The 24,751-nt window shown below is 40.9% G+C and overlaps 1 protein-coding gene across 4 annotated transcripts in view; it reads right to left on the reverse strand.

Moving 5' to 3' along the window:
* MCC (MCC regulator of WNT signaling pathway) overlaps positions 1–24,751 on the reverse strand; it is a 206,757-nt gene that overhangs the window by 44,116 nt on the left and 137,890 nt on the right. For all 4 annotated transcript variants that reach the window (XR_013977152.1, XM_080972405.1, XM_080972406.1 and 1 more), the window contains 4 exons: positions 24,049–24,191; positions 18,389–18,531; positions 12,351–12,514; positions 7,362–7,568 (listed from right to left, as the gene is read on the reverse strand). Coding sequence is in view for 3 of the 4 variants with exons in the window: in XM_080972405.1 (XP_080828531.1) it covers positions 7,362–7,568; positions 12,351–12,514; positions 18,389–18,531; positions 24,049–24,191 (657 nt within the window). In the remaining variant the exon portion in view is untranslated. The remainder of the gene's footprint in view (positions 1–7,361; positions 7,569–12,350; positions 12,515–18,388; positions 18,532–24,048; positions 24,192–24,751) is intronic.

The raw sequence follows: 24,751 nt of genomic DNA on the forward strand, positions 1-24,751 counted from the left end.
AACTAGGAACATGAATTCACTAGGAAAAATTCTCCCCCAACCATTCTTTGCAGCTTAACTCAGAGCCCCCCAAAAAGCAGCCCAAATAACCAGGTCTTAAAACTTCCAGAAGGTGGTTAGGCTTGAATTCTGAGCAGGTCTGTAGTGCCTTTTGAACACAGCTTTACAATAAAGGTGAAAACGAAATATTTTCAAAGAGCCTAGAAAATATCTAGATTGGTTAAAAAAAACAAACCACCAACACAAGTTTTCATGCATGATGAGAACAGAGGAAAGGCCAGTTGAACATTGTTCCCTTAAGCAGCATGTCTGTACGGTGATAGTAAAGATTGGTAAGAAAAATATGCTGAGCCTCATCCTGACGTTTGCTGCAAGATTCATGGGAGCACAGAGCGGAATCGTTCCCATTCCTGACCTAATACTATATATTAGGCTTCCTAAGGAGATTTGTCATGTCAGAGCTAACTTTTAGGAACTAACGTATTATTTAAAAAGCATTCAGAGGTCTTTTATAGGTGAGACACATTAGCTATTTAGTCTTATTTATCTATTGTGTGGCTGTATTATACATATAATATTATATTATACATATAGCTGCTTCTGCCAACCTAGCAATTCGTAAGCACACCAGTGCAAGTAGATAAATAGGTACCACTGCGAGGGGAAGGTAAATGGTGTTTCCATACGCTCTGGCCACATGACCCGGAAAGCTGTCTGTGGACAAACATCGGCTTCCTTGGCCTGAAAGCGAGATGAGCGCCGCACCCCATAGTCGCCTTTGACTGGACTTAACCGTCCAGGGGTTCTTTACCTTACATATATTCAGTGCTTTTTTCCTTAAAAAATGTTTAGGGGTATTCTCATTTTCCTACTCATATTGAAATACTGCCCCTCAATGAGACCAAACTTAGATTCACAAAATGTTTAGGGGTATGCGTACCCCTGTGTCCCCCCAGAAAAAAGCACTGCATATATTATATAATCCCTTTAGGCCATGTTAATAATTGGATAGTCCTACTCCCAATGCTAAACCTTAGGGTGAAGGGCAGACAATAAACAAATAAATAAAAACCGCAGTCAAATGTTAGACTGTTCACAATGTAATATTTGGGGGAAAGGTGCACACAATCTCCAGTATTATTGTTACTATTAATTTGATCTCTCTTTGTTGGCCCATCTGTTTTGTTTGCAGACTTAAGTAACATCTGTATCTGCAATGACCACCCAGTGTACAGACCTATAATATCTAACTGGACATGGGTGGCGCTGTAGTCTAAACCACTGAACTCTTGGGCTTGCTGATCAGAAGGTCGGCGGTTCGAATCCCCATGACAAGGTGAGCTCCTGTTGCTCTGTCCCAGCTCCTGCCAACCTAACAGTTCGAAAGCACACCAGTGCAAGTAGACAAATAGGTAAAACTGTGGTGGGAAGGTAAACAGTGTTTCTGTGTGCTCTGGTTTTCGTCACGGTGTTCTGTGGACTTAACCATTCAGGGGTCCTTTACCTTTTACCTTTACCTTACTATCTAACTGTCAAAATGACTCTTGTTAAGGAAAATAGTCCAACTTGCAAGTAAGATGGAACCACTTTAGGCTGTTAAGCTAGTGCAAGTGTTTTCTTCCTCCTGGCAAGAAGCTCAAAGGAAAAAGAGTCAGTCTATAATTTCACTTATTCAGCTCTGTTTAAATAATTTTTAGGGGTTTCCCATGAAGAACTAATAGATTTTATTTTCCTTGATAAAACAAATACTTTGCCTCCTACTGGTGTTTAACTGAGTTATAATCAACTATTATATTGGTCTGCATACTTTCAGTCCAGGAGAGCAGAACATTTCTAGACTTTGGCCAGGCAATATCACCATTCAGCTTGCTTGCTCCCCTAGATTTTGCACTGAGCTTACAGAGAAACTAGATCTTCCTGCAGACAGAGTTGCCATATAGAGCATTGTACATGTTATTGCTTTCCTGGAAATAAGCAGTGCATGTGTTTGCCCAAAAACAAAGATGCATATTTCGGTAGAAGCTGTTTCTACAGGTCACAAACAACTCCAGTATTCAGGGTGCTCTCTTTGTCTATGGCTATTTTGCACAGAGGTAACATTACATTATGGACACCCTACAGAAGTAACTAATTACCTCATTTACTAATGACCTGCGAGGGATAAAAATCCATACACATGTCATTTCTTAGTTATTGCACTGCAAAGCAGCACAATCTGTTAACTGAATGCATTAAATATCTAATTTAATTAAACCTCTAACAAGGCTCCGAAACCCCATTGAGAGCACTTTGTCTGATTACAGGCACTGGGCTAAAGCAACAGCCCTATTGATTTGCTCGGCTCCAACTACTTTTATCTACCCAATTTAGTGTGTGTAAAACAAACAAAAAAACTAATTTTTTTTTTTTGCAAGGGCTCCTTTCCTCACTCTCTGGGGAAATAATATAAAGTGACTCTTGGTTCACGGATGCATATATAAAATATTTAGTAGGTCAAAGAAAACATTTATTTGTGTGGCAGCTATTGACTGCATTACAGATGCAGATAAACTCCCTAGTGCTCACCATTACATAGTGTGGCTGACATGGACATCTGTAATAAACAGACTCCTCTCAAGGGAAATAAACCCACTGTTCACCAAATTAGCATACAGTTCACAGCACAAGACTTCACTATTTTCCAATAACCCAAAAGAAGGATAAAGGTAGAGGTAATGATCAATTCTGTGATTACCGATCTGAAATTGTCCCTTCATATTTTAATGTTCAACACTGAAGGGAAGAAGACACTCCTCTTTGGTTACAAAGCAGTTTCTTTTGCAGCCCCAAGAAGATCCTACCATACTGTGACCCAGCTCATCTCTCTTAGAGAGAGGTGAACATATGTGGGGTGGGAAAAAGAGCAAAAGCACAGTAGGGCCAATGTTTTATTTTAAGCCATTCATTGCCATAAATTGTGGGGATTAGACACACCCATGGGGACAAGTTTATCAATGATTATAAACAACGACATTATATGGAATCTTCCAGATTTCATATAACCTCTGTTTTGAAACAGCTGCTCTGGTTTCCAGTCGGTCTCCAGGGCCAACTCAAGGCACTAAAAGCCCTAAACAACCCAGACCCCCACATACCTGGAAGGCCGCCTCCTCTCCTACAGACCATCTTGGATGCTAAGAGAAGTGGACAGTGCCCTGTTGGTTGTTTAATCATCCTCAGAAGCTCAGGCTGTGGCAGACAAGGAGAGGGCCTTCTCTGCAGCAGCCCCTACCTAAGCTGTGGATGTTCAGGGGCAGCCCAAGGCATTTTGGCACCTGAGGTGAAATGCCCCAACAATGGGTTGGGGAAGCAAATTCCCTCCCTCCGCCCGGCATCAGGGCTTTGTATCAGCTTCTTCCTTCAGGGTGGCTAACTTGTGGCCCTATTTTGGCAGCCCTTGGCAACATTAAAGAAAAAACAACTTAAAGCCTTAAAGTAATATTTTTGTGCATGTGATGCATTGTTATTGAAAGCTTATACATCTGCTTGTGTATTAAATTTGTTTAATAATTAAAAATATAAAATATGTTAATTGTGTAATTATATAGATTTAATTAGCTATAGTAATTGTGTATATTAAATTATATTGAATATATTGCAAACACTTCAATTTACTATATGGAGATTTAATTCGGTGTGTGGCTCACTTGGGATGAAAAGTCGCCCTGAGCTACAATGACCAGCTGCAAAAAAAAAAAGCAAAGCTCTCACACATTTAGTAGTTTTGTAGAAAAAGATTATTCCTTTAGGTTACCCACAGTTCTCTAAAGATATCCATAGCTATAAACTAACTTGCATTCCTTTCAACATCATAATCCTTTCCTATTAGGCCTGCAATGACTTCTGCAACATGACTGCGGAATCAAAAACACATGAATATTTGGAAAACAGTCACAAAAAGAAACAGTTACAAAAGTTCATTCTTACAAACCTGATCCCTTTGATGCAAAGACAACACAGGATTTGATGTTATTTCCTTGTCACAATTCAAAACATTTTTAGTTGTGTATCCTCTCGGCTAGCTTAGTATCTGATTAAGTGGAATGTGGTCCATGAAACCTTATACCGTAATAAATTTGTTAGCATTTAAGGTGCACCAGCAAACTTCGCTGTTTTTGCAAAAACTACCCTTCCAGAAATGTAACTTCTACATCCACATTTCTCACCTCCTGCTTTCTGACTGTGACAATCTGCTGGTCTGGTGATTAATTTTCAGCAACACTGGGGTTAGAATACCCAGCAGTGTGTCAATCATGTGTCAACTGTGTGTCAGTAAGAAGACAGGTCTATATAACCAAGCTAATTTATCTAATTAAGATCAGCTGTTGGAGAACAGGGTAGAAGAAAGACGCTCTAATAAGCATCCAAGGAAGAAAGGAATGGAGGTGGGAATAAACAGTAGAGGAATTAAACACCTGAACTTCAGAAAAACACTTGTGTACTTTTCCTCTGGGTAATGAACCTTAACTCTCCCACCAGCTGGCACAAAAGGCCATTAGACTGCCACAAGACTAGATGGAAACTGATGATTTGTTCATGCATCTCCTTTCTGGACAGGCCAGTTTAAGACAATATATCATCTTTACTACCTTGAAAACCAGATTTTGGCTGGATCTAAACAGAAAATATCAAAGACACAGATCTGAATTAAAACTCTTTCAAATAGGTCTTGCGATCCACAGCAAAAAAATTGTACACAGCTTTGAAGGAGAATAAGAGAGGGCTGCTTTAAAAACGCGTTGGCCAAGAAGTGGTAAATATATTTAAGTGAACACTATAAAATGCATTCCCACTGCCAACGAGTGTTCTTCCTTGAAATGAAAAAAAAGGAAACACCCTACAAAACATCTGTGATTTTTTCCCCATGCAAGAATACATAAATGTGCCAAATCTTCAAACACAGATGGATTGAGGCAGCTTCCCTGGAGACATTGTATAGATGCCTAAGAGTTACGGTCTCAGAACCAAGACCAGGCAGGGCCTGCAACTTTCAGATTTATTTTGGGCTGCAGGAAGATGAGCATGGAATGGAACAAGCAGGGAAAGGGTGGGGCTTTAAGAGTTATAGGGTGAGGGGCAAAGGGAGGGTACATGGAGGAATGAAGATCACACCCACGCCATGCATTTAAAGCATACTTATAAGCATGGCTTTCCTCAAAGAATTCTGGGAACTGTATCCGTCACAGAGCTAGAATTCCTGGCAGATGAGACTTCCACACAGATTCATACAAACTGCTTTGAGAAGACTTTTAAAACGTTACAGCTCTGGTTATCTAACTAAACAACATAGCAGGTTACACATGCCATCTGTTTCAGTAACTCAACACACACACATTAGACTGTGCTGGACCGAAGGTTTGAGTGAGATGGCTTCTGCAAATGAATACCACAAGTGTGAAAATAGTGAATGACAAAATCTAGCACAGCACAGAAAAAAACCACAAGTGCCTTTAGAAATTAGTTTTTTGATTACCCTTGGGCAACAATAATCCATACACTCAACAAGGACTTAAGCCAGAAATGAACCATTCAGTCACCAGTTCATGAGAACTGCTTCAAATTAAAAATAAGAGAAGATTGGTTTTCTTCTAACTCAAACTAGCACGATAATAAAAAAACACACTTTAGACTTCTTGTGTTCACAAGGGGAGTGGGAAGAGGAGAGTTCCGCATTGGAATATACAGTCATACCTTGGCTGTCAAACACCTTGGTACTCGTACATTTCGGCTCCTTGAACGATTGAAACCCGGAAGTGAGTGTTCCGGTTTTTGAACATTTTTTTTGGAAGTTGAACATCCAATGTGGCTTCCGCTATTGTTTCTGGTGCGCCTGCACAATCGGAAGGCAATCGGAAGCCGCGCCTTGGTTTCCGAACGTTTCAGAAGTCGAATGGACTTCTGAAATGCATTTTATTCGAAAACCAAGGTACGACTGTACTCTAGAAAAGGGATGGGGAACCTGCGGCCCTGCATATTTGTTGAAACATCTGTTGAAGATCTGCTGTATCTTTCTACTCGCATGTTTATGCACAAGCCCCGGTGTTATGTATTGCATCTTAGAAACAATAAAGGGAAGCTCTCCTGGCAAAAACACTCCTCTTCATCCAGACCTTTGGCTAATTATCTAATCTATGGCCTTTTAAACTATGGGTGAGGGTGTTATTTTGTTTGTTTGTTACTGTGTTATATATTTTTGTTTCAGGTAGATAGCCGTGTTGGTCTGACGCAGTCGAAATAAATTAAAAATTAAAAAAATTGTCCAGTAGCACCTTAAAGGACCCCTGACCATTAGGTCCAGTCGTGGCCGACTCTGGGGTTGCGGCACTCATCTCGCTTTATTGGCCGAGGGCGCCGGCGTACAGCTTCCGGGTCATGTGGCCAGCATGACTAAGCTGCTTCTGGCGAACCAGAGCAGCGCACAGAACTGCCGTTTACCTTCCCGACGGAGCGGTACCTATTTATCTACTTGCACTTTGACGTGCTTTCGAACTGCTAGGTTGGCAGGAGAGTAGCACCCTAGAGACCAACTAAATTTGTTCTGGGTGTACGCTTTGGTGTGCATGTACACTTCTTCAGATTCAGGTATCTGAAGAAGTGTGCATGCACACCAAAGCTTATACCCAGAACAAACTTAGTTGGTCTCTAAGTTGCTACTGGACAATTTTTTAAATTTTTTATCTATTTTTGTGTTTTAATACTGTAAACCGCCCTGTGATCTTCAGATGAAGGGTGGTATGTATTATTATTATTTTATTAACAACAACAACAACACATGCTTCAGCACATCATATTGAACTTTTTCGAAAAGTGTTATCATTTGGTATCTTGGTTGTTCAAGGAAAGGTCAAGCCTTCTATCAAGTTTTTCCAATTCAAATCTCCATACAGGTGCACCCCTACTTCCGTGGGGGTTATGTTTTGAGCTGCCACATGCATAGGCGAGAAGCACCTAAGTGGGCAGCACTCTCTAAAAGGCCTCTAAACCCCTTTCGGTTGCTCCAGTCCAAAAATACTATCAAAAAACCCAACGACAACCGCAACTAAAATTGTGGTCATGCATGAGTCGGTCACATGGAAACTGGGGGACACCTGTATATGATAATGTGCTGAGCAGATGAGGCTGGGCAACTGAAGAAACTCAAGAGGTTGAAGAGAGATTCCACTAGAACTACACAGCAGATGAGGAAGCAAAACAGTAAATGCCTTGAGAAATGGAGCCTGGAAGCGAGGATCCTGCCTGCTGCCAACTCCTTTTATATTCTGACAAAATATTCTTAACATTTCTGTAGCGGAGTGTGGCACATAAGTGGTTATTGGCCTCACCCTTCTGCGCAATCTGTCTCGTTCCTCCCGGATGGCATTCATGGTGGCTTTCGTCCTGTTTAGCTCCTCCTCCTTGCTGCACAGCATTGCCGTAAGGCTCTCGTTCTCTTCCCTCAAGCCCGCGAGTTCCTTCTCCCAGCGAGACCTCTCTTCAGCCAGGTTGGGATACAGGTCCCGCCCGAGCACACCTTCAATCTCTTCGACTGTCTGCAGAATATTTCAAAGGAACAATAATTCATACACGAAACACTAAACTATTATTCACACTAATGGACACATTTCAATTTGCTCTTTTCCATTTTACAGAAGCCATTTTAATTAGCAAATGCCAGCATTGTTTTTGGGGGGGAAATGAAGCAATTAAAAAATATGGTCATTTTTGTTTACATCTTGTTACATTAATGGAAGCAACTGCAAACCTGTGGCATTAGGCATCGAACACACTAATGAAGGTGAAAAACAGGAAAGAGTGTGCATCCCGCTTAATCAGTTGATATACAAAGTGGACTGCTGTTTTGGTGCACTAACTGAGCAAAACCAAAGCCGCAGTTGACCAGATGAGTGGTGACAACCCACTAACAAAAATGTTGCAGATCAATGACTGGATGCTTTGAGAACATTAGAAGATGCCTGCTGGATCAGACCAAAGGCCCACCTAATCCAGCATCCTTTTCTTCCAAATGCCTTTGGGAAGTCCAAGCGCAGGACATGAAGGCAATACATGACATGAAGGCCTGAAACTTGCAAGGGGCTTACGTTACAGGGGTCTGCATGCAAAGTCAGAGGGACCCCCCAAAACCGCTCTCCTGTGTGACCATTTCTACCTGTCTGATGCTGCCAAGCTGAGCGGGCGAGATCGCAGGAACCTTGCAGGCTCTTCCAGAGCCCTCACAAATCTTCCAAAAGGCTGGTAAGCAAGGTAGAGAGCTGAAAAAGGTCTCCATATCAGGAAAGCTTGGTGCAGAAAGTGCTTTTAAAGCCCTCTAGGAAGGTCCCGTGACCTCTCTGATGGGTTTTCACCTGTCTCCTGCCTTCTTTCAGCAACTGGTATTCAGGAACATATTGCCTCTGATATAGGAAGCAGTCTTCCGTCATAATGGCTAATCTTATGCTCCACGTATATATCTAAACCACTTTAAAGCTGTGCAAGTTAGTTGCCATTACAATTATAGAATTGTAGAGCTGGAAGGGACCACGAGGGTCACCTAGGCCAACCTCCTGCAATGGAGGAATATTTTGCCCAACGTGGGGTTTGAACCCACAACCCTGAAATTAAGGTCTCATGCTCTACCAACTACATCTTATGTTAGTGAAGGATAGGATAGAAGCAGTCTGCCCCACTGTAAACGTTCAGACTGAAAGGTGTGCCATACTGCCATTTAAATCTACCAACTGCACATGGCTGAGTCCTGATTTAAGGAAATACTCTGTATTTCTACTGGAAGATGTCAAAGCTGAGCAACAGAGAGAAAACTATCCAAGCCTGTAACCAAAGAGTGCTGAACCGGGGAAATCTGCAATACACAGCCTAAGCCTAAGGTAAGAGGCAGTAGCATTTTAAATAGAAAATTAGTTTGCAAAAGCAGCAATCCACTTTATAGAGTTCCTCTTTCACAGAGGAACTAGACTGCATGTGGGTGGAAATGAATAGAAGAAGCACATTTTATTTTAGTTAGTTCTTCGTTTCAAACAATGAAACCTACCATTATGTTTGCGGGAAGGTTTATTTCTGGATTACATTCCCAGTTTGCTCATTATTCATTTATTCATTATATTTATATACACATTTTTCTCATCATTTCCAATACCTAGCGAAGTTCTGGAACTAAATCCATCCACCTCCATCCTCAGAGGTTTCGGCATTCTGGATGCGTGGGTGAACTTCATTTTTGAAGTGTGACGGAGGAAATAAAACAAGAACCCTCTGGGAGAAGTAAAGAAGCAAAAGGCACCTGAATTCTTCCCCTTTGACAAGAATTGCAATACAGAGGAAAACCCAAAGAGGATGAAAATAACTTGACCGGAATAAGAATGTATATAGTAACAATACTTCTACCTTGCTTCCCAGCAATGCTTTTACAAAGCATAACACATAATACCAAAACACACAGAATAAATCAATACCATTTAAAATAGTTGAAATTAAGTCTGCATGCACGGCCCAGAAGCTTCAGCTAGTGCAGAATCCTGCTGCTAGACCGATGATGGAAACACACTACCATATTGCCAGCACATGGCACCAGTGTTGAAAGACCTACACTGGCTTCCTGTCCACTATTGGTTCAGCCAGGTTAAAGCTTCTTGTACTCTTCCAAGATACTCTACTCCACCCCCCACCCCCTGGTTTTCTGTCCCCCTACTCCAACACTCAGTTAAAATTATTTAGGCCTCGTCTTAGGTCTTGTTCCCTAAACTTTTTTGGGGGGTACTTCTGCAGATCTTGGGGTTCCTCCAAGCTTTCTGATGTTTTCCACATGGAAAATATGAAGGCTATATAAAGGAGCCGCATGTGAATAATGAGTTTGCTATTAGTATATATCAGGCACAGGCAAACTCCGGCCCTCCAGATGTTTGGGACTACAATTCCCATCATCCCTGACCACTGGTCCTGTTAGCTAGGGGTGATGGGAACTGTAGTCCCAAACATCTGGAGGACCATAGTTTGCCTATGCCTGGTATATATCCTAAAAGAGGGCAGCTTAGGGGCGAGGTGGGCCTTCCTAGGCAATGAATTCAGTATGTGGAGCACTCCTGTTTAAAAGGTTCTAATCCAAGGGAGGGGTGCATTCAGCCTGTGCGTTTAATTATGCCTTCCAGCCCTCTCCATTTAGCTCATAAAGCCATTTTTGCCAAAAATCAAACCCAGCTTGTTCTACCCCTGACTTCAGGTATGGAGTCAAAAGAGGGGTTTCAGTGCTTTGCAAGTTCCACTACCCCTCTTTTTTGTTTTGAGACTTCTTGTTTCTAAAAAGGAGATGGGAACAAGTAGCTAAGCTAGAAAGTCAAATTTTTTATCCTTTCCTACACAAGGAGGCTCACTCAGTTGGAGCTTAGCCTATTCCGAAGAGTAGTATCCTAAACAAGCAAGGCATTTTTAAAAATGTATATAACCAATCAGATAACCTATCCCTATCTTGATTCAAGGCCCTTTCTGTCTGCAAAGCAGGGAAATGTTTACTTACACAAACTACCAGATTTCACTTCGGTCAAACATTTACCAGCGCTGTTAACACTCAAAGCTAAATGTGCACTGTAAGCTGCTTCTCAGTGTGCTTTAGCTACGCTGCACAATTCAAAGTACAAAAATAAATTCACCAGGGGACTTTTCATAACTCTGACAATGTCTCTCTTAAAATGCCAATGAAGTATGGAATTTAGGGAAGTACAGAAGGTGAGAAGAGTCTATGTGAATCCTCTTTTATATGCAAACTACATGCGCTCAGACGTCTCTCCCTTTAGAGGAATTTTTGCAGTGTCTCTTCTATCTTCCATAATTTTACCCTATAGGCCACATCTCATATTTATTGTGAAAGTAAAGCAAATGCTAAAGTATACCATCTCAGGGATGGATTGAGGATTACTGCCAGCCCCTTACTATCTACTTGGCAGTTTCCAATGGAGTAACCACAGCAAGAAAGGGAAGGCTGCAGCCTTCCCTCTTGACCTCACATGTGGGAGGTGGAAAAGATTAAACAAACTGCAATCCCTGACTTCCAAAATACACAGTGCTTCTAACATGAACACAATAGGATGCAAAATCATTGAACAGATTCTGCATACGAGGCCATCCTTTTAAATGTTCTATGCGAAAAGAAAAGAGCAGTATTACATTTATTCAGACACTATTGTTATTCTTGCTCCCAGAACTGGAAAATATTTTATTGTGCTTTTTCTTTTAAAAAACACACACCAAAAAACAGCCACACACCAACCTTAGAATAAGAGAACCTTAATAACCTGGCATTAAACTCTTATACCTAAGGCAAATTCTAGGAAAATAGAGTAATATTTGAACAAGAGGTCTTTTCACCTATCCTGTTTCTCATTTAAAACCCCTTAGCAAATGCAGAATGTTTTCTCTGCACTGGGATATCTCCCACAGAGAGCATGTTTGACAAAGATTGATGAAAAAGAAGAAACCAAACATAGCTTCTACAATGGAAACAACCAATGAAGATAAACACAGTGGCTTCTTTCTAACTTTATCTAAAACAGACCCATTTGCTAGAAAGTCAAATGTTACAGCTAAACCATGCACAGTTGTCGGATTGCAGAGAATACCAAATGCCATCACTGTCACAATGAGCAGGAAGTTCATATCCTACTGCATTGAAGGCCCTACGCTACTGAAACCACCTACAATTAAGCACGCAGTGAGACAAGTATATAATATCTGAAATGACTTCAGGAACAGCTAGGTTGTTTCCAGTTCCACCCATCCCTATGTAAACCTCTCCCCCATGCCCTTTCAACTTCACTTTTGAACCTATTATTTCCACCATGGACTGGCCTTCTCAATCTACCTTTCCTTCAGATTGTACTCTCTTTCTTCCTTTTTTCTGAATCGGTGCTCCCTTGTCCCATAATTTCTCTACCTCTTGGGCCTGGTTTCCATCTCTACAGGCCAACCTAAAGCCTCTACAATGCACAAAACTCCTTGGTATGATATTGCCAACACAGTGGCACTCAACAGTTAAAATGTTTGTGAATATTCTGTAACGTGACAACAGGTTAGCTTAATGACAAGAGAAAGCTCTGCAGATAAGATGTCAGGCAACAACCAGTTTTCAGCCCGTTTTTATAGGTAAGATGTCTCTGTGACTTAATTATCCTTTCAGTAAAACAGGCTTTATTGCTCAACTGTTATCGGAACTGTATGACAACATGTGCTTTGATTATCTTATGAAAGACGCCATATAGGTACAAATTATGCTCTATTATGTCAGAAATTACGTAATAAAGATTAGCAACCAGCTAATGTTTCCACACCTTAATGGCTAAATCACAGTGTTCACTGGCAGTGGTAAGCTGTTCAATGTGTCTGTCCACATCTGCCACAGACAAACTGCAGCTGCTCTTCTTCCTCCCACAGACAACATTCTCCAGTCCCGTCAGCACTCTCTGCAGTTCGGAGTTCAAGTCACTACAGGTATCTGTGGGGCAGAAAGAACATGTCAGACATACATTCCAAGTCACCAATAGACAGAGTTTCCATTCAATCTTAATCTTGAGGGTGGGGAGGAGAAGGTTGCACACCTGCAAGAGGTAACTCAAATCGGCAAACATTTCTCTTCACAATCTCCCAAGCACAAACAACATCAAGGTAATCTTGAAAGTTACTAATTTACTGTGGGGCTAACACCTAGACAAGCTTGAAATCTGCGTGCTTGGCTTTCAAGATCAGGAAATGCTTACAAACAAAGAAGTCTTTCACATGTGACTGAATTGGCGGTGGGGTGTGTGTGTCATTTTGTGATGTTATTGGAAGCAGGAAGGAATATCTCCTTCCCTGACCCCCAAGAAAGACTGCTTGGTGGCCTTCAACATTTTTTTCCCATGTGGCATGGAGCATGAGTGGAGTAATTTGTTTTGCAAACATCTTTTTTTATTATTACTATCTGAAGCATGGTAACTGCGTGTTGCCACAGCAGCAAGTGTGTAGATCTTGCTTCCTGCTTATGGCACATCTAGACTGTCAGCCTGGCCTCACGCTAGTGGTAATGGTGAGAAGGGGCTGGACTCAGTAGCACTTAAACCTATGATAAACCATTTCTTTTTCATAAGTACGAGAGCTACACAAAATGAGATGGAAGCAACCATTTCTGATTATAGCCCAGAGAAAACCTTGCTTGGAAAGTTTGGGAATGCTGGAAACGTTTTGCTATGTGCTGATCAAGAGTAATGACTTAATCTAAAAAGGTTTAACACCAGGAAAACATTATTTTAAAATGAAGTTCATACTGTCTAACATTTGCATATACTGCTAACCCATCTGCTTTCCATTGTTCTAGCCTTCATCATTGTTCTTCTGCCGATTTCTTTTTCTTGAATAATTACAGTACTGTGTTATGTCCTGCAGGGCATCTTATGCCTATGCTTCTCAAAGAGAGAACAGAGCTTTGGCTCACCAGTGACTGACCACAGATAAAAACAGGGGTTATTTGCTTCCCACTGGAGACCCATATAATTCTGAACCTGAGCATTTTTCCATAAATGAATATTGGCTGCCTCTTACAAGGCTGGGGTTAAGCAAGATGAGGCAATTAATTTTCACAAACCTAGTGTTTTACATTTTAGTATTTTATTTTAGAATTGCATTTTATTGTTTAATTCTTTTAAACGGAGAATTATGTTTTAATTCTCTAAGGCATTAGTATGAGAAAAAGTTGCTTCTTCAAATATTACAGAGTCCTTTTCTCCAGGAATCTACTGATAAATAATTATTAGTGCAATGCCAATTTTATATTAATTGTATCCACATCCAGCTCAGATTTAATGGGCAAGCATTAGCAGATGTTCTCAATATGTAAATATGGATGAATTCATTCTGGCTTCTTTTGCCTCTACAGAGTAGCATCATCAAAGCATCTAGGGCTTGAGTTCACAATTAAGAAAACACATCACAAAACAATTAATATCCAGATACTTATTACTTTCTGGCATGAAGCACCCCAACAGAGAAACAGACAATTTATTACAGTGCAAGTACAGTACAGGAGTGGGAAAAAGTTGTGGCTACACAATTAGCATTGTAGTGAAGTGTTTTTGATCTGCATTGTCTCCTCTAACATACACCCACAATCTAATTCAATGGACAGCCAAATACATGCTAACAGAAAGGCCATTAAAATCACAGCTGCACTTACAAAGTCCCTCCTTTTTGGATAAATGGTAGCTGAATGTGGCCCTAGCAGCATTTTTGTGCAACCTGCGGTTTCTTGATTGAAAGCACAATCCCACCCCCCATTATTTAAAAAATGTTTCTAGTTCCTATACTTGAGGATTGAAGCATAGAACAGGTATAATATGTCTACCAGCACTGCCACTGGAGGCACAATTTTCATGGGGACAATATACAAATAAATGTTTAATACATGTTTGAAATTAAGGTTGCCTAGACTGTAAATTTTGAGGGAAGCAGGTGACGCTGTGGGTTAAACCACAGAGCCTAGGACTTGCCGATCAGAAGGTTGGTGGTTCAAATCCCCGCGACGGGGTGAGCTCCCGTTGCTCAGTCCCTGCTCCTGCCAACCTAGCAGTTCAAAAGCACGTCAAAGTGCAAGTAGATAAATAGGTACCGCTCCGACTGGAAGGTAAACGGCGTTTCCGTGCGCTGCTCTGGTTCACCAGAAGCGGCTTAGTCCTGCTGGCCACATGACCCGGAAGCTGTACTTCGGCTCCCTCGGCCAATAAAGCGAGATGAGCGCCGCAACCTGAGTCGGCCATGACTGGACCTAATGGTCAGGGGTCCCTTTACCCTTTACCTTTAGACTGTAAATTGTATTAACAGAATTAAGTTTTGTATTCTTACATTGTTGTAATCTACATTGGGATGCTACAGTGAAGAGTGGGTAAGAAATCATATCATATCATGCTGGTCCTGGTTGCATCTGGAGATGCTATTTCATCCAATTCCAAATCTAATTCAACCCCCATAATCCAACTCATTGCTCCATGTGAGACACTCTTTTCTCTGTTGCAACATGGACACAGCAGAGCACAAGCCCTGCACACTAGACCTTCACAGGAGTCCTACAGGTATGCTTTAATCTGGGAAGAACACTGAGTAAATTGCTCAACAAATCATATTCCATGCTATTATCAATGTGGATTGGTAAAAAGGAGAGCATGGGAGTCTTCTGAAGTCCGTTCATGTGCAAAAAGTGTTTTAATAGTCCCCATAAAAAAATATCTCTGCCCTGTCGGCTCCACTTAAAAACCATTTTCCTGCATTAGAAGCTATTCAGCTGCAAAATGTTTGTTTTTATAAATACAGTTTCTCACAGATGCACCAAGGAGATTGCTGAACTGATAAAAACCTATTTGTGTTGCCTGCATTCCTGAAGCGCCATAACAATTTGTACACATTTTGTCACATTTTACAAGACAATGCCTTGCCCCAAACAAGCTCTTGTATTCTAAGTTCTAGCCCTCAGGCAGCTTTCCTCCCAGGAAATAAGACTTTATAACAAGGCTAGAGAGACCCACATCTCAAGGAGAAAGTAGATTAAACCCAGTCATAGGATTTACAACATACAGCAAGGGAGATTAGCTGTTTTAGCCCTTGATGTTTTATTGCCTGTAGCAGTAGAGAGGCATATCTAAATTTACTAGTATATCATGACATGTGAGTCTAGCTTCGTATGTCAATGAGGTTTCTGCATTCGTGCAATGTGCAGTTCCACCTTTTCATCTCAAGATAGATTTGCATTCTGAGTGTATCCAACAGAAGGGGCTCAAAGGGGGTGGGGGGCTTAAGTGAATGTACCAGAGAATTCGGTGATAAAATAAAACACATACAAAATCAAGAGGAATGAAAATACATTTTTTTTAAAACTTGCAAAATTGTGTTGTGATATCCACTACCACTATTTGCAGGAAACAGATGTAGCAATCAGGGCCATCTTTACAAATTTCACTACGAGGAGCGCCAGCAATCAAGACAAGCCAAAGTTTTAATTTACACTTGTCTTCTCAGCTGTGGGAACTCCTGTTCCAAAAACTGCTAGAAAGCCCCAATGAAACATATAGTGTGTGTTGTGTGTGTATGAGTGTGAGTGTGGGAGAGAGAGAGAATGAGAGAGAAAGAATGAATGCAGCCGCTTGTTTAAGTAGCTTCACTAAAAGTTTTTATATTCTGATATTCTATGGCCTTTTTATTGCTCTGAATCTGAACGACAAGAGAAGCAGACTCTTAAATGTTTTAGCCCCCACTTGGATTTACATAAGAAGAAGAGAAGAAGAGTTTGGATTTGATATCCCACTTTATCACTACCCTAAGGAGTCTCAAAGCGGCTAACAATCTCCTTTCCCTTCCTCCCCCACAACAAACACTCTGTGAGGTGAGTGAGGCTGAGAGACTTCAGAGAAGTATGACTAGCCCAAGGTCACCCAGCAGCTGCATGTGGAGGAGCGGGGAATCGAACCCGGTCCACTGCTCTTAACCACTACACCACACTGGCTGTATAGAGCCAAAGTGGTTAAACTGTAGTGTAAGGCATTTCAAAATACAAGGGAGAATGCCTTGTCCTGTTATCTCATATTCTTGTCCTGTTATATCAATTTGTTTCAGGCCAGGTCTGGGAACTGGCAAGATATGTATCATAAATTGTTCATTTTAAGACAAGCGTATCTTCACAAATCTAAACCCCTGAAGTTCATAATGTTCTCCTCCTACATCACTGTATCAGTCATCTATAACCTTGCCTTGGGCAACGTTACAGTTGAACATACGGAGCCAAATTCCTTCAGCCGTCCCTAGCACCACAGAACTTAACCAATATTAATCGTGTCTGTCTAACACCACAAACAAGGGAGTAAGATTACAGATGCTCTGTATTAATTTTCCCTTTACAGGAAGGTTATCCCATAGTTGAACAGCTATGAATTCTGCATGGTAAACCTTCATGCTTAAGGGTGAAACATCATCAAGAAAATGGCTACCAGCCAGCCATTTTCTTTGTTCTTTGGGGAACTTCAGTATTTCATACTGCTTCAACAATATGGTGGGGAACAATCTACTTTTCGGTGGGTGCGGTTTCAAGCCTTTTTTTAATCAGCATATATCTAAGTCATATACTTGAAAGCAGAACTGAATGTGTGATCTATATGTTGTCCCTCTGAACTAAATAGCAATGACCCTTCAGAACCTGCAAAATATGGCACAACATTTCAAATCCCTCTGTCCCAAAAGTTAGAGCAGGTTATTTCAACAGAACATGCTGGCTGTAAGCCTAGGTTTTTGAACCAGAAAACCTGCTGGAGTTTGACAAAAGCCATCATTATCAGAGTCACTCTGACACAAACAAATGTCCTTAGCACTTCCCAATTCAGCCAAATGTTACTTTGAAACCTGCCATCTGTAGAGAAATTACACAGCTTTCTGAAAGCAAGAGGCTTTGAAAGAACATTGATTATGCAGTGCTGAGAAGCAATGGATGATACAGCTACATGCAGCACTGAATAAAAGAAAACAGAAATCACCAAATAATAACCAAGGGTGATATTTAAGAAGAAACTACTGCTAAATAATCTTGTAAACTAATAATTAGAAGTAGAAAAAAATTAGATGGACATGCGAGAATGAAAGATTTTGTTTATATGTTTGTGACTTCTGGTTTCAAACATCAGACATAGCCCCAAATATTTTTGTGAGCTTTCTAAAATTAAAGGGTCAGGACTCATTGTCTATTGAAGATGATGTAAGTTTAGCTTCCATTTCCCCCTTTTTGCTTACAAAAAGTTGCTCAATTATGCTCTACTGCTAATATATTATTAAATGTTTGTTATGGACATTTAATGGAGCAGTATGGAAAAACACTGCTCTAAAAAGAATATGCTGATATGCATGGATTAAGTATGTAAAGTACAAGCGAGAATAATAATTAGAAACGGTTATAAGGTGTATTATCCAAAGAATGCAATTTGAACCAAAGGAACTCAAGTCGTGGTGGAGGGAAGTCACGGGTATGTGTAGGGTTTTTGTTTGTAGTGTAGGGTGTGTATATGTATTTTCTTTTGGTAGATTTTGTATCAGTATTTGTTTGTTTATTTTATTTTCATTTTCTGTATCATGTACTAAGAAATAATAAAAATTAAGGGTTTGTTTTTTTTTAAAATGTTTGTTAAATGCTTGTTTTTATTATGTGCTGCTGTTCAGGACAGCTTGAATAATATATACTTTTAAGTCTAATAATAAGATGCCCCACCATATCCCTTACTTTTGCTTTCAAGTTTTTTACTCTGTCTTATGAAAGCTGCTGTAGTATTCTGCTACTACCATGAGAGGCATTCAAAATATTGCTCACCCATGTCTGCTGTGACCATTGTAGACTGGTTCTCTGGGACTGAAACAGAAGTTTGATCTTGATCCAGGCTGTGTGAATCTTCATTGACCTCATGTTGACTATGACTAAGTTCTGATCGCAGTTCTGAATACTCATCTTCTTCCCTGAGGAATGAGCCACAGACAAATGATTTTTTCTTTTTTTTTAACCACCTAAGAGAAACAGCACAACTGATGGTCCTATAATCACAATAAGTAAGCATTACAAAAACTACCATGCATCTAATAAGCTACCAATATCCACAAAACTTTCGTTAGAATATGACCTCTGAAGTTCACAAAATCCACCACATACTTATTAAAAAGGAGATGATTAGGTGCATTAAACCATCTTACCAAACAGGTGGCATGGTTATTTAGATTGTTTTAGAATATTATTTCACTCTCTTATCTATCATTACACCTGACTCTTCCTTCCAGGATGTCAGGTACTGAAATTTTATCCTCATAATCACTTTGAATGGTAGTTTAAGAATTACTCTGAAAAAACTTGTAGCACATTTAGCATATATAACGAGTAAGTAAACAACCCAACGGAATGTTCTGCGTAAAAGCACTCATTAAAATAGTTGGAAAAGAGTGTGTGTGTACACACACATACATGGCTTTGTAAAAGGCATTTTGCACAATTCCTTCTCATCTCTATGTGGCATGTGCAAGTAACATTGGGGTATCCGGGGAACTTGTCTTAAGCTCTAAATTAAATTAATGGTTGCTTAAAAGTGCTCATTATTGCTAAGATTCTGTGCAGCTATAATTGCTAGTGGTTTACCTATGTAAATAAACTGAATGGGGGTGAGGAGGGGGGAGTCTTGAAGACTGTGTCTTTCTTCATGATTAAAAGAACCACATAGTGGTTTTTCCAATCACTGAAGAGGAGCTTCAATGATTCCCTCCTCCCACTTTCCAATGCTCAGAAATCATTTATTTCAGTTTTCCAGTTGCAGTAACAGCTGCAATGGATTTTAGGAGACAGAAGGGAAGAATGAATTAAGTCAAAGGAAAACAAATATGACTATTTGCTCTTCACATTGCCCTGCTTCAGTGTGAACTCAGGCATATTGAAAGTATAGCTTTTTAAACTATTTAGGAATACTGAAGCATGAGGTACCTTTTGTCCACGACGCCAAGCAAACATTCAAAATATACCAAAAGGCTAAGTTAAAATTGGATCAAAGCAGTACTTGAAGGTTCTATGCGATACATGCTAAAGTAGGCAAGAAAACCAAGCCCCAAACAGGACAAATTAAAGTACAAGATAATGAAGACCTATAAACGTGGATTAATGTTCTATGAATAAGTTAATTATTAGGCACAACACAAGCCAACAATAATTAGCTTTAGACAAAAAACAATTACCATGCAGTCAAAGAGCTGTCTTTTTTTGGTCAGAAGGCTAATTTGTTTGCTCATTTATGTCGACTCTCTGCAATTAGCTCTTCATTTTAAAACCTGAATTACCTCTGAGTGGTAAAGAGGATGGGCTTATCACAATGCTAACACTTACACACACAAGCTTTAGTGAGCTTCATTTGCTATTCTTCCAAAAAGACCATTTATCTATACTAAACACAACATGTGTTACATCACTTTCACAATGCAAACTTAGGTAGAGAACAACTTCAGTTCATTTCCTGAGTAGGAAAAGTATCTTATTTATCTCAGCAGATGCTATTCTTTTTAGCCTAGAGGTTTTTAATCCAAAATATGAGACAGTATGAGCCATATAAACAATTCCTCCTCCCCACCGCAGCTTGGTGAAAATTAATATTGCAAACCAATATTTGGCTGAGGCCAAACTTTCAAACCTGGCATGTGAATTAAACAAAAAATGCATGAAGGAGAAGAGGAGCTTGCCAATTACATTTTTGTTGCTCTGATTATTTATTGCTTATTTTATTTTTTACAAAGGACTCCCTGCCTTCCCAACGATGCAGTTGGCAAAACAGATTATTTTAATTTTTAATTAATTTCATTGATTTATGAATCATCTTCTACATGTGTGTCAAGGTGATTCATAAACATCATAAAGAACAGGTAAAGGTAGCTTTAAAAACAACACAAAAATAACTGAATTATATTTTGCTATCCTCTGCCTTGTATATTATTTTAATGCAACTTACATATATTGGCCATTTTCTACTTTATCGGCGCCACCTCTTTGTGGGGATGTGTTGCGGGCGAGCCGCCAAGCCTCCTCCCTCAGTGTGGGGGGCCTCCCTTTATGCTGGGGAGGCACGGTCATGCCAGTTAGCCAAGCAGGTGGCTTGGGGGGCATGGCCAGGGCCAATTTAAACCATGGTGCGACGCTGAATCGTCCCTTTTCAGCCTCGTGCCACAGATCTCCCGCCCTCCCACCCTCTGATCAGGTTGCATCATTGGCCTTGCTATGGACTTCGGTTGGTCGCTGTTGAGGGGCACCAGCCACTTGGTCTTCGCCTACCTCGTAGCAATCGTCCCAACTTTGTAAGGTTTGGTGGTTAGGCATTGGAATAGCGATGTTTGGGGAAGGGGAGGTGCAGCCATCATCTGCCCCTCCGTGCTCAAGGGTATTCTCTTAAAGGAATCCGGGGGTGTGGATCTCGTCTGAAGCCCAGGGAGGGGCTAGGGCCATGCCACGACCCCAGCGGGAACCCAGGGGGTGTTCGAGTCGATCCACATCAGTGGGCCTCCCCCTACTGGTGGTTTACCCTTCCAGACTTCCTGCAAGGTGGGCAGGAGTCAGATATAGTCTGTTGATGCCAATGTCTAAGCCAATACCACTCACATTCTGTAACCAATAAAGTTGTGGCCTAAATTTTGTCCATTAACATTAACGTAAAATTATGTGTCCTTGTGTCCTTATTCTCATGAGGGAGGCTTGGGGCTCTGACATGCAATTATGTGTGTTTTTTGCATTTAAAAATATTTTTTGTGTTCCTTCCTGACAATTTGATTTAAAGTTAGGGTATCAGTCTTTTTCGTGGGACGCGGGTGGCGCTGTGGGTTAAACCACAGAGCCTAGGACTTGCCGATCAGAAGGTCGGCGGTTCGAATCCCCATGACGGGGTGAGCTCCTGTTGCTCGGTCCCTGCTCCTACCAACCTAGCAATTCAAAAGCACGTCAAAGTGCAAGTAGATAAATAGGTACCGCTCCGGCGGGAAGATAAACAACATTTCCGTGCGCTGCTCTGGTTCACCAGAAGCGGCTTAGTCATGCTGGCCACATGACCCGGAAGCTGTACGCTGGCTCCCTCGGCCAATAAAGTGAGATGAGCGCCGCAACCCCAGAGTCGGTCACGACTGGACCTAATGGTCAGGGGTCCCTTTACCTTTACCTTTATCTTATTCAGAGTCAACTCTGCAACAGAGTTGGCTTACAGTGTATACTATATACCAGTGACAAAGATATCTTGAAATATGCTTGGACAACCATTTGTGGTCCCTAGACTTGGGTGAACAACTTCCATATTGTGCCATACAGCTCCCTCTTAGCCATTAGGCGCCAGGAAAGCTTAGTTGGCTGTTCCTCTGGAGTATTCTGCTGGCACTTTGATCAGATCACAATTACCAAACCCTGCTTTAAACTATGGCAATGACTTATCCTGATAGGTAAAAGTTGGAAAAAGGAAACGAACAGTGTAATATGTAAGTTTGTCTTCATCAGTTTAGCATATTAGAGCAAGAAATTAGGCAAGTGGCACTTGTATTTCCCCATTGCTATCTCCGCTAAGGAATTCATCTGGGGTGTTGACAGGGTGTGTGCAAAGTAATTCTCTCATGGCTTCAAAACCCAGTCTAGGCATTGGCTGGTTTCCAACATTTGCTCTGCTTTAATTAGTGCTGGTAAAGCACTTTGATATCCTCAGGTGTTAGGTCCTCTGTGAATACAACGTTTGCTAGAATTATATTTATGCTAATATTTTTGTCGCATCTACTCAAAAATAAGCAGCTGCCATTTTTATTTCCTGTACCAAAGTGAGGGCAGGTGCTAGTTCTCCACGTACTTCTGATCTACACTTGGCGTTGAAAGGGCAGCATTCTCATCTCTCCTAAGAAATCAATCTTCTAACGTTAAGATTCCTCTCCTATGGAGCATGAATAAAGTATAACGCTTTCTGGGCAGTGAAAATATATATGAGATATTACGCAAGTGTCATGAGCCAATTAGGAGCTATCTTGAAGCGAGACACCTACAAATTCATTAGTAATTAAGGGTTTTGCAGATAACTCATTTTGCTTATTTCAGACTTGAGATGTGATTTTTCTTCAGGTGCAAGATCTTCTGTTACTTCAGAAGTAAAGCATAAGCTACAACTGTAAGATCTAATATTGTTCTGTGGTAATTTCATAGAGCTGATCACGAATGGAATATATTCAACTTAGGAAGAAGTGTGAGGATCTAATATGATTAAGGTTTGCAACAAAATTCCTTCAGCTCTAGATAGATTCCATAGATGAATTCCATAGCTAGTATTGCCAGAGATGAACTTTGTAGAGAGTACTACCAGACATTCACAAATACCAAATGTATCTGAAAGAGACAGCATCACATTGAAGAGACACAGAAGAAACTCAGTGTCATTTCCATAAAGAATCCGACAAAATCTGAACCTGAGCATCAACTGGGTCCTACATTTATGCTCCAACCATCATTACCACTGTCATTTTCCCATAGACCTTTCAATGACATTTTCTTTACAAATAGTGTAAAGAAAAACAAAAGCCACTTTAGAAGTTTCACATATACAACCAACAAAATGCAAAGTTTAGTTTTCACAATAATGGTTTGTGGCCCACTGGTGTATCTCAAAAGGAAAGACTAGAGGTGTTTTGGCCGCAGATCTATTTACTTTGGGCGGCATAGTGTATATCTGGCTCAGGGGAGAGAAGTATTACTGGATGGATAGCTCAGTCAGTAAAGCGTGAGACTCATGGCTGTGGGTTTGAGCCCCACATTGGGCAATAGGTTCCTGCATTGCAGGAGGTTGGACTAGATGATCCTTCCAATTCTACAATTCTATGACTGGGCAAGTGTATGGGGAAGCAGCAGCATACAACTGTAAGGATTAAGGGATATAAAACAAGGAAGTTTCTAAGCAGGTACATGCATGCGTGCCGTGTGTGTGTGTGTGTGTGTGTGTGTGTACACACACACATGTATGTGTGTGTATATATGCAACCTAATATGATTAAGGTAAAGGAAAAGGGACCCCTGACCATTAGGTCCATTCGTGACCGACTCTGGGGTGGAGGCGCTCATCTCGCTTTATTGGCTGAGGGAGCTGGAGTACAGCTTCTGGGTCATGTGGCCAGCATGACTAAGCTGCTTCTGGAGAACCAGAGCAGCGCACAGAAACGCCGTTTACCTTCCCGCTGGAGCGGTACCTATTTATCTACTTGCACTTTGACGTGCTTTCGAACTGCTAGGTTGGCAGGAGCAGGGACCGAGCAACGGGAGCTCACCCCGTCACGGGGATTTGAACCGCCAACCTTCTGATGGGCAAGTCCTAGGCTCTGTGGTTTAACCCACAGTGCCACCCACGTCCCAATATGATTAGATGGGAGCAAATATTTATCGAAGCTCAAGAGGCAGCTTTATGCTGGTGTTAGGCTGACACAATTGATAAGGGACCACTCTACCTTATAGTAGTTCCTTGAAGTCGATCGATTTTCTTATTTAGTTCTGCGATAATGCTGTGGAGCTCCGTGATCCGTTCTTCATAGCGAAGCGTCGTCCGCTCTTGCACATCTTCGTGCTCTCTCATTAGGTGGGACTGTTCACACTAAAACAGCAGCAGTAGAATAAAGACATTCAGAGGAACAGCATGGGACATAATGGGGAGCTATATGGAAATAGGATGCAAGAAAATGCTTCACGTAGGACTCGGCTAAATTAGTAAAGGAACAGCGATTTGAATGCACTATAAACATGCAGCAACAGACGGCGCCAGAGAGCAGGAAATTCTAAAACGCGATTTTCTATAGCGATTTTTTTCTTTTGTTATAACGCTCTAATTTCTGACTTATTTATAGTGTGTGTGTTTTTCATGTGTATATATCCACCTGAAGTCTCTCACAATCCCACACTTAGGAAATATAAATATAAGTTTTGAATAGGAAATTATAAAGAATAGATCTTAATTTATAGTATCTCAAAGGGAGGTGTGAATATGAGATTATAAGCTATAAGCAACACTGCTTTTTGTATGGATTGTGTCCTTTGGTTGTTGCCAGTTTGAGTAGGAGGCAGAAGAGTTGGCTGAACAGGCAGCAGTAAATGAGAGAATGGGTAAAGACTGACATCTTCAAATAGTGTTCAGTTCAGAATGTGGTTTTCTGTAAG

The sequence above is a fragment of the Podarcis pityusensis genome (genome assembly GCF_964106645.2).
Source record: "Podarcis pityusensis genome assembly, chromosome: 11".
Lineage (NCBI taxonomy): Eukaryota > Metazoa > Chordata > Lepidosauria > Squamata > Lacertidae > Podarcis > Podarcis pityusensis.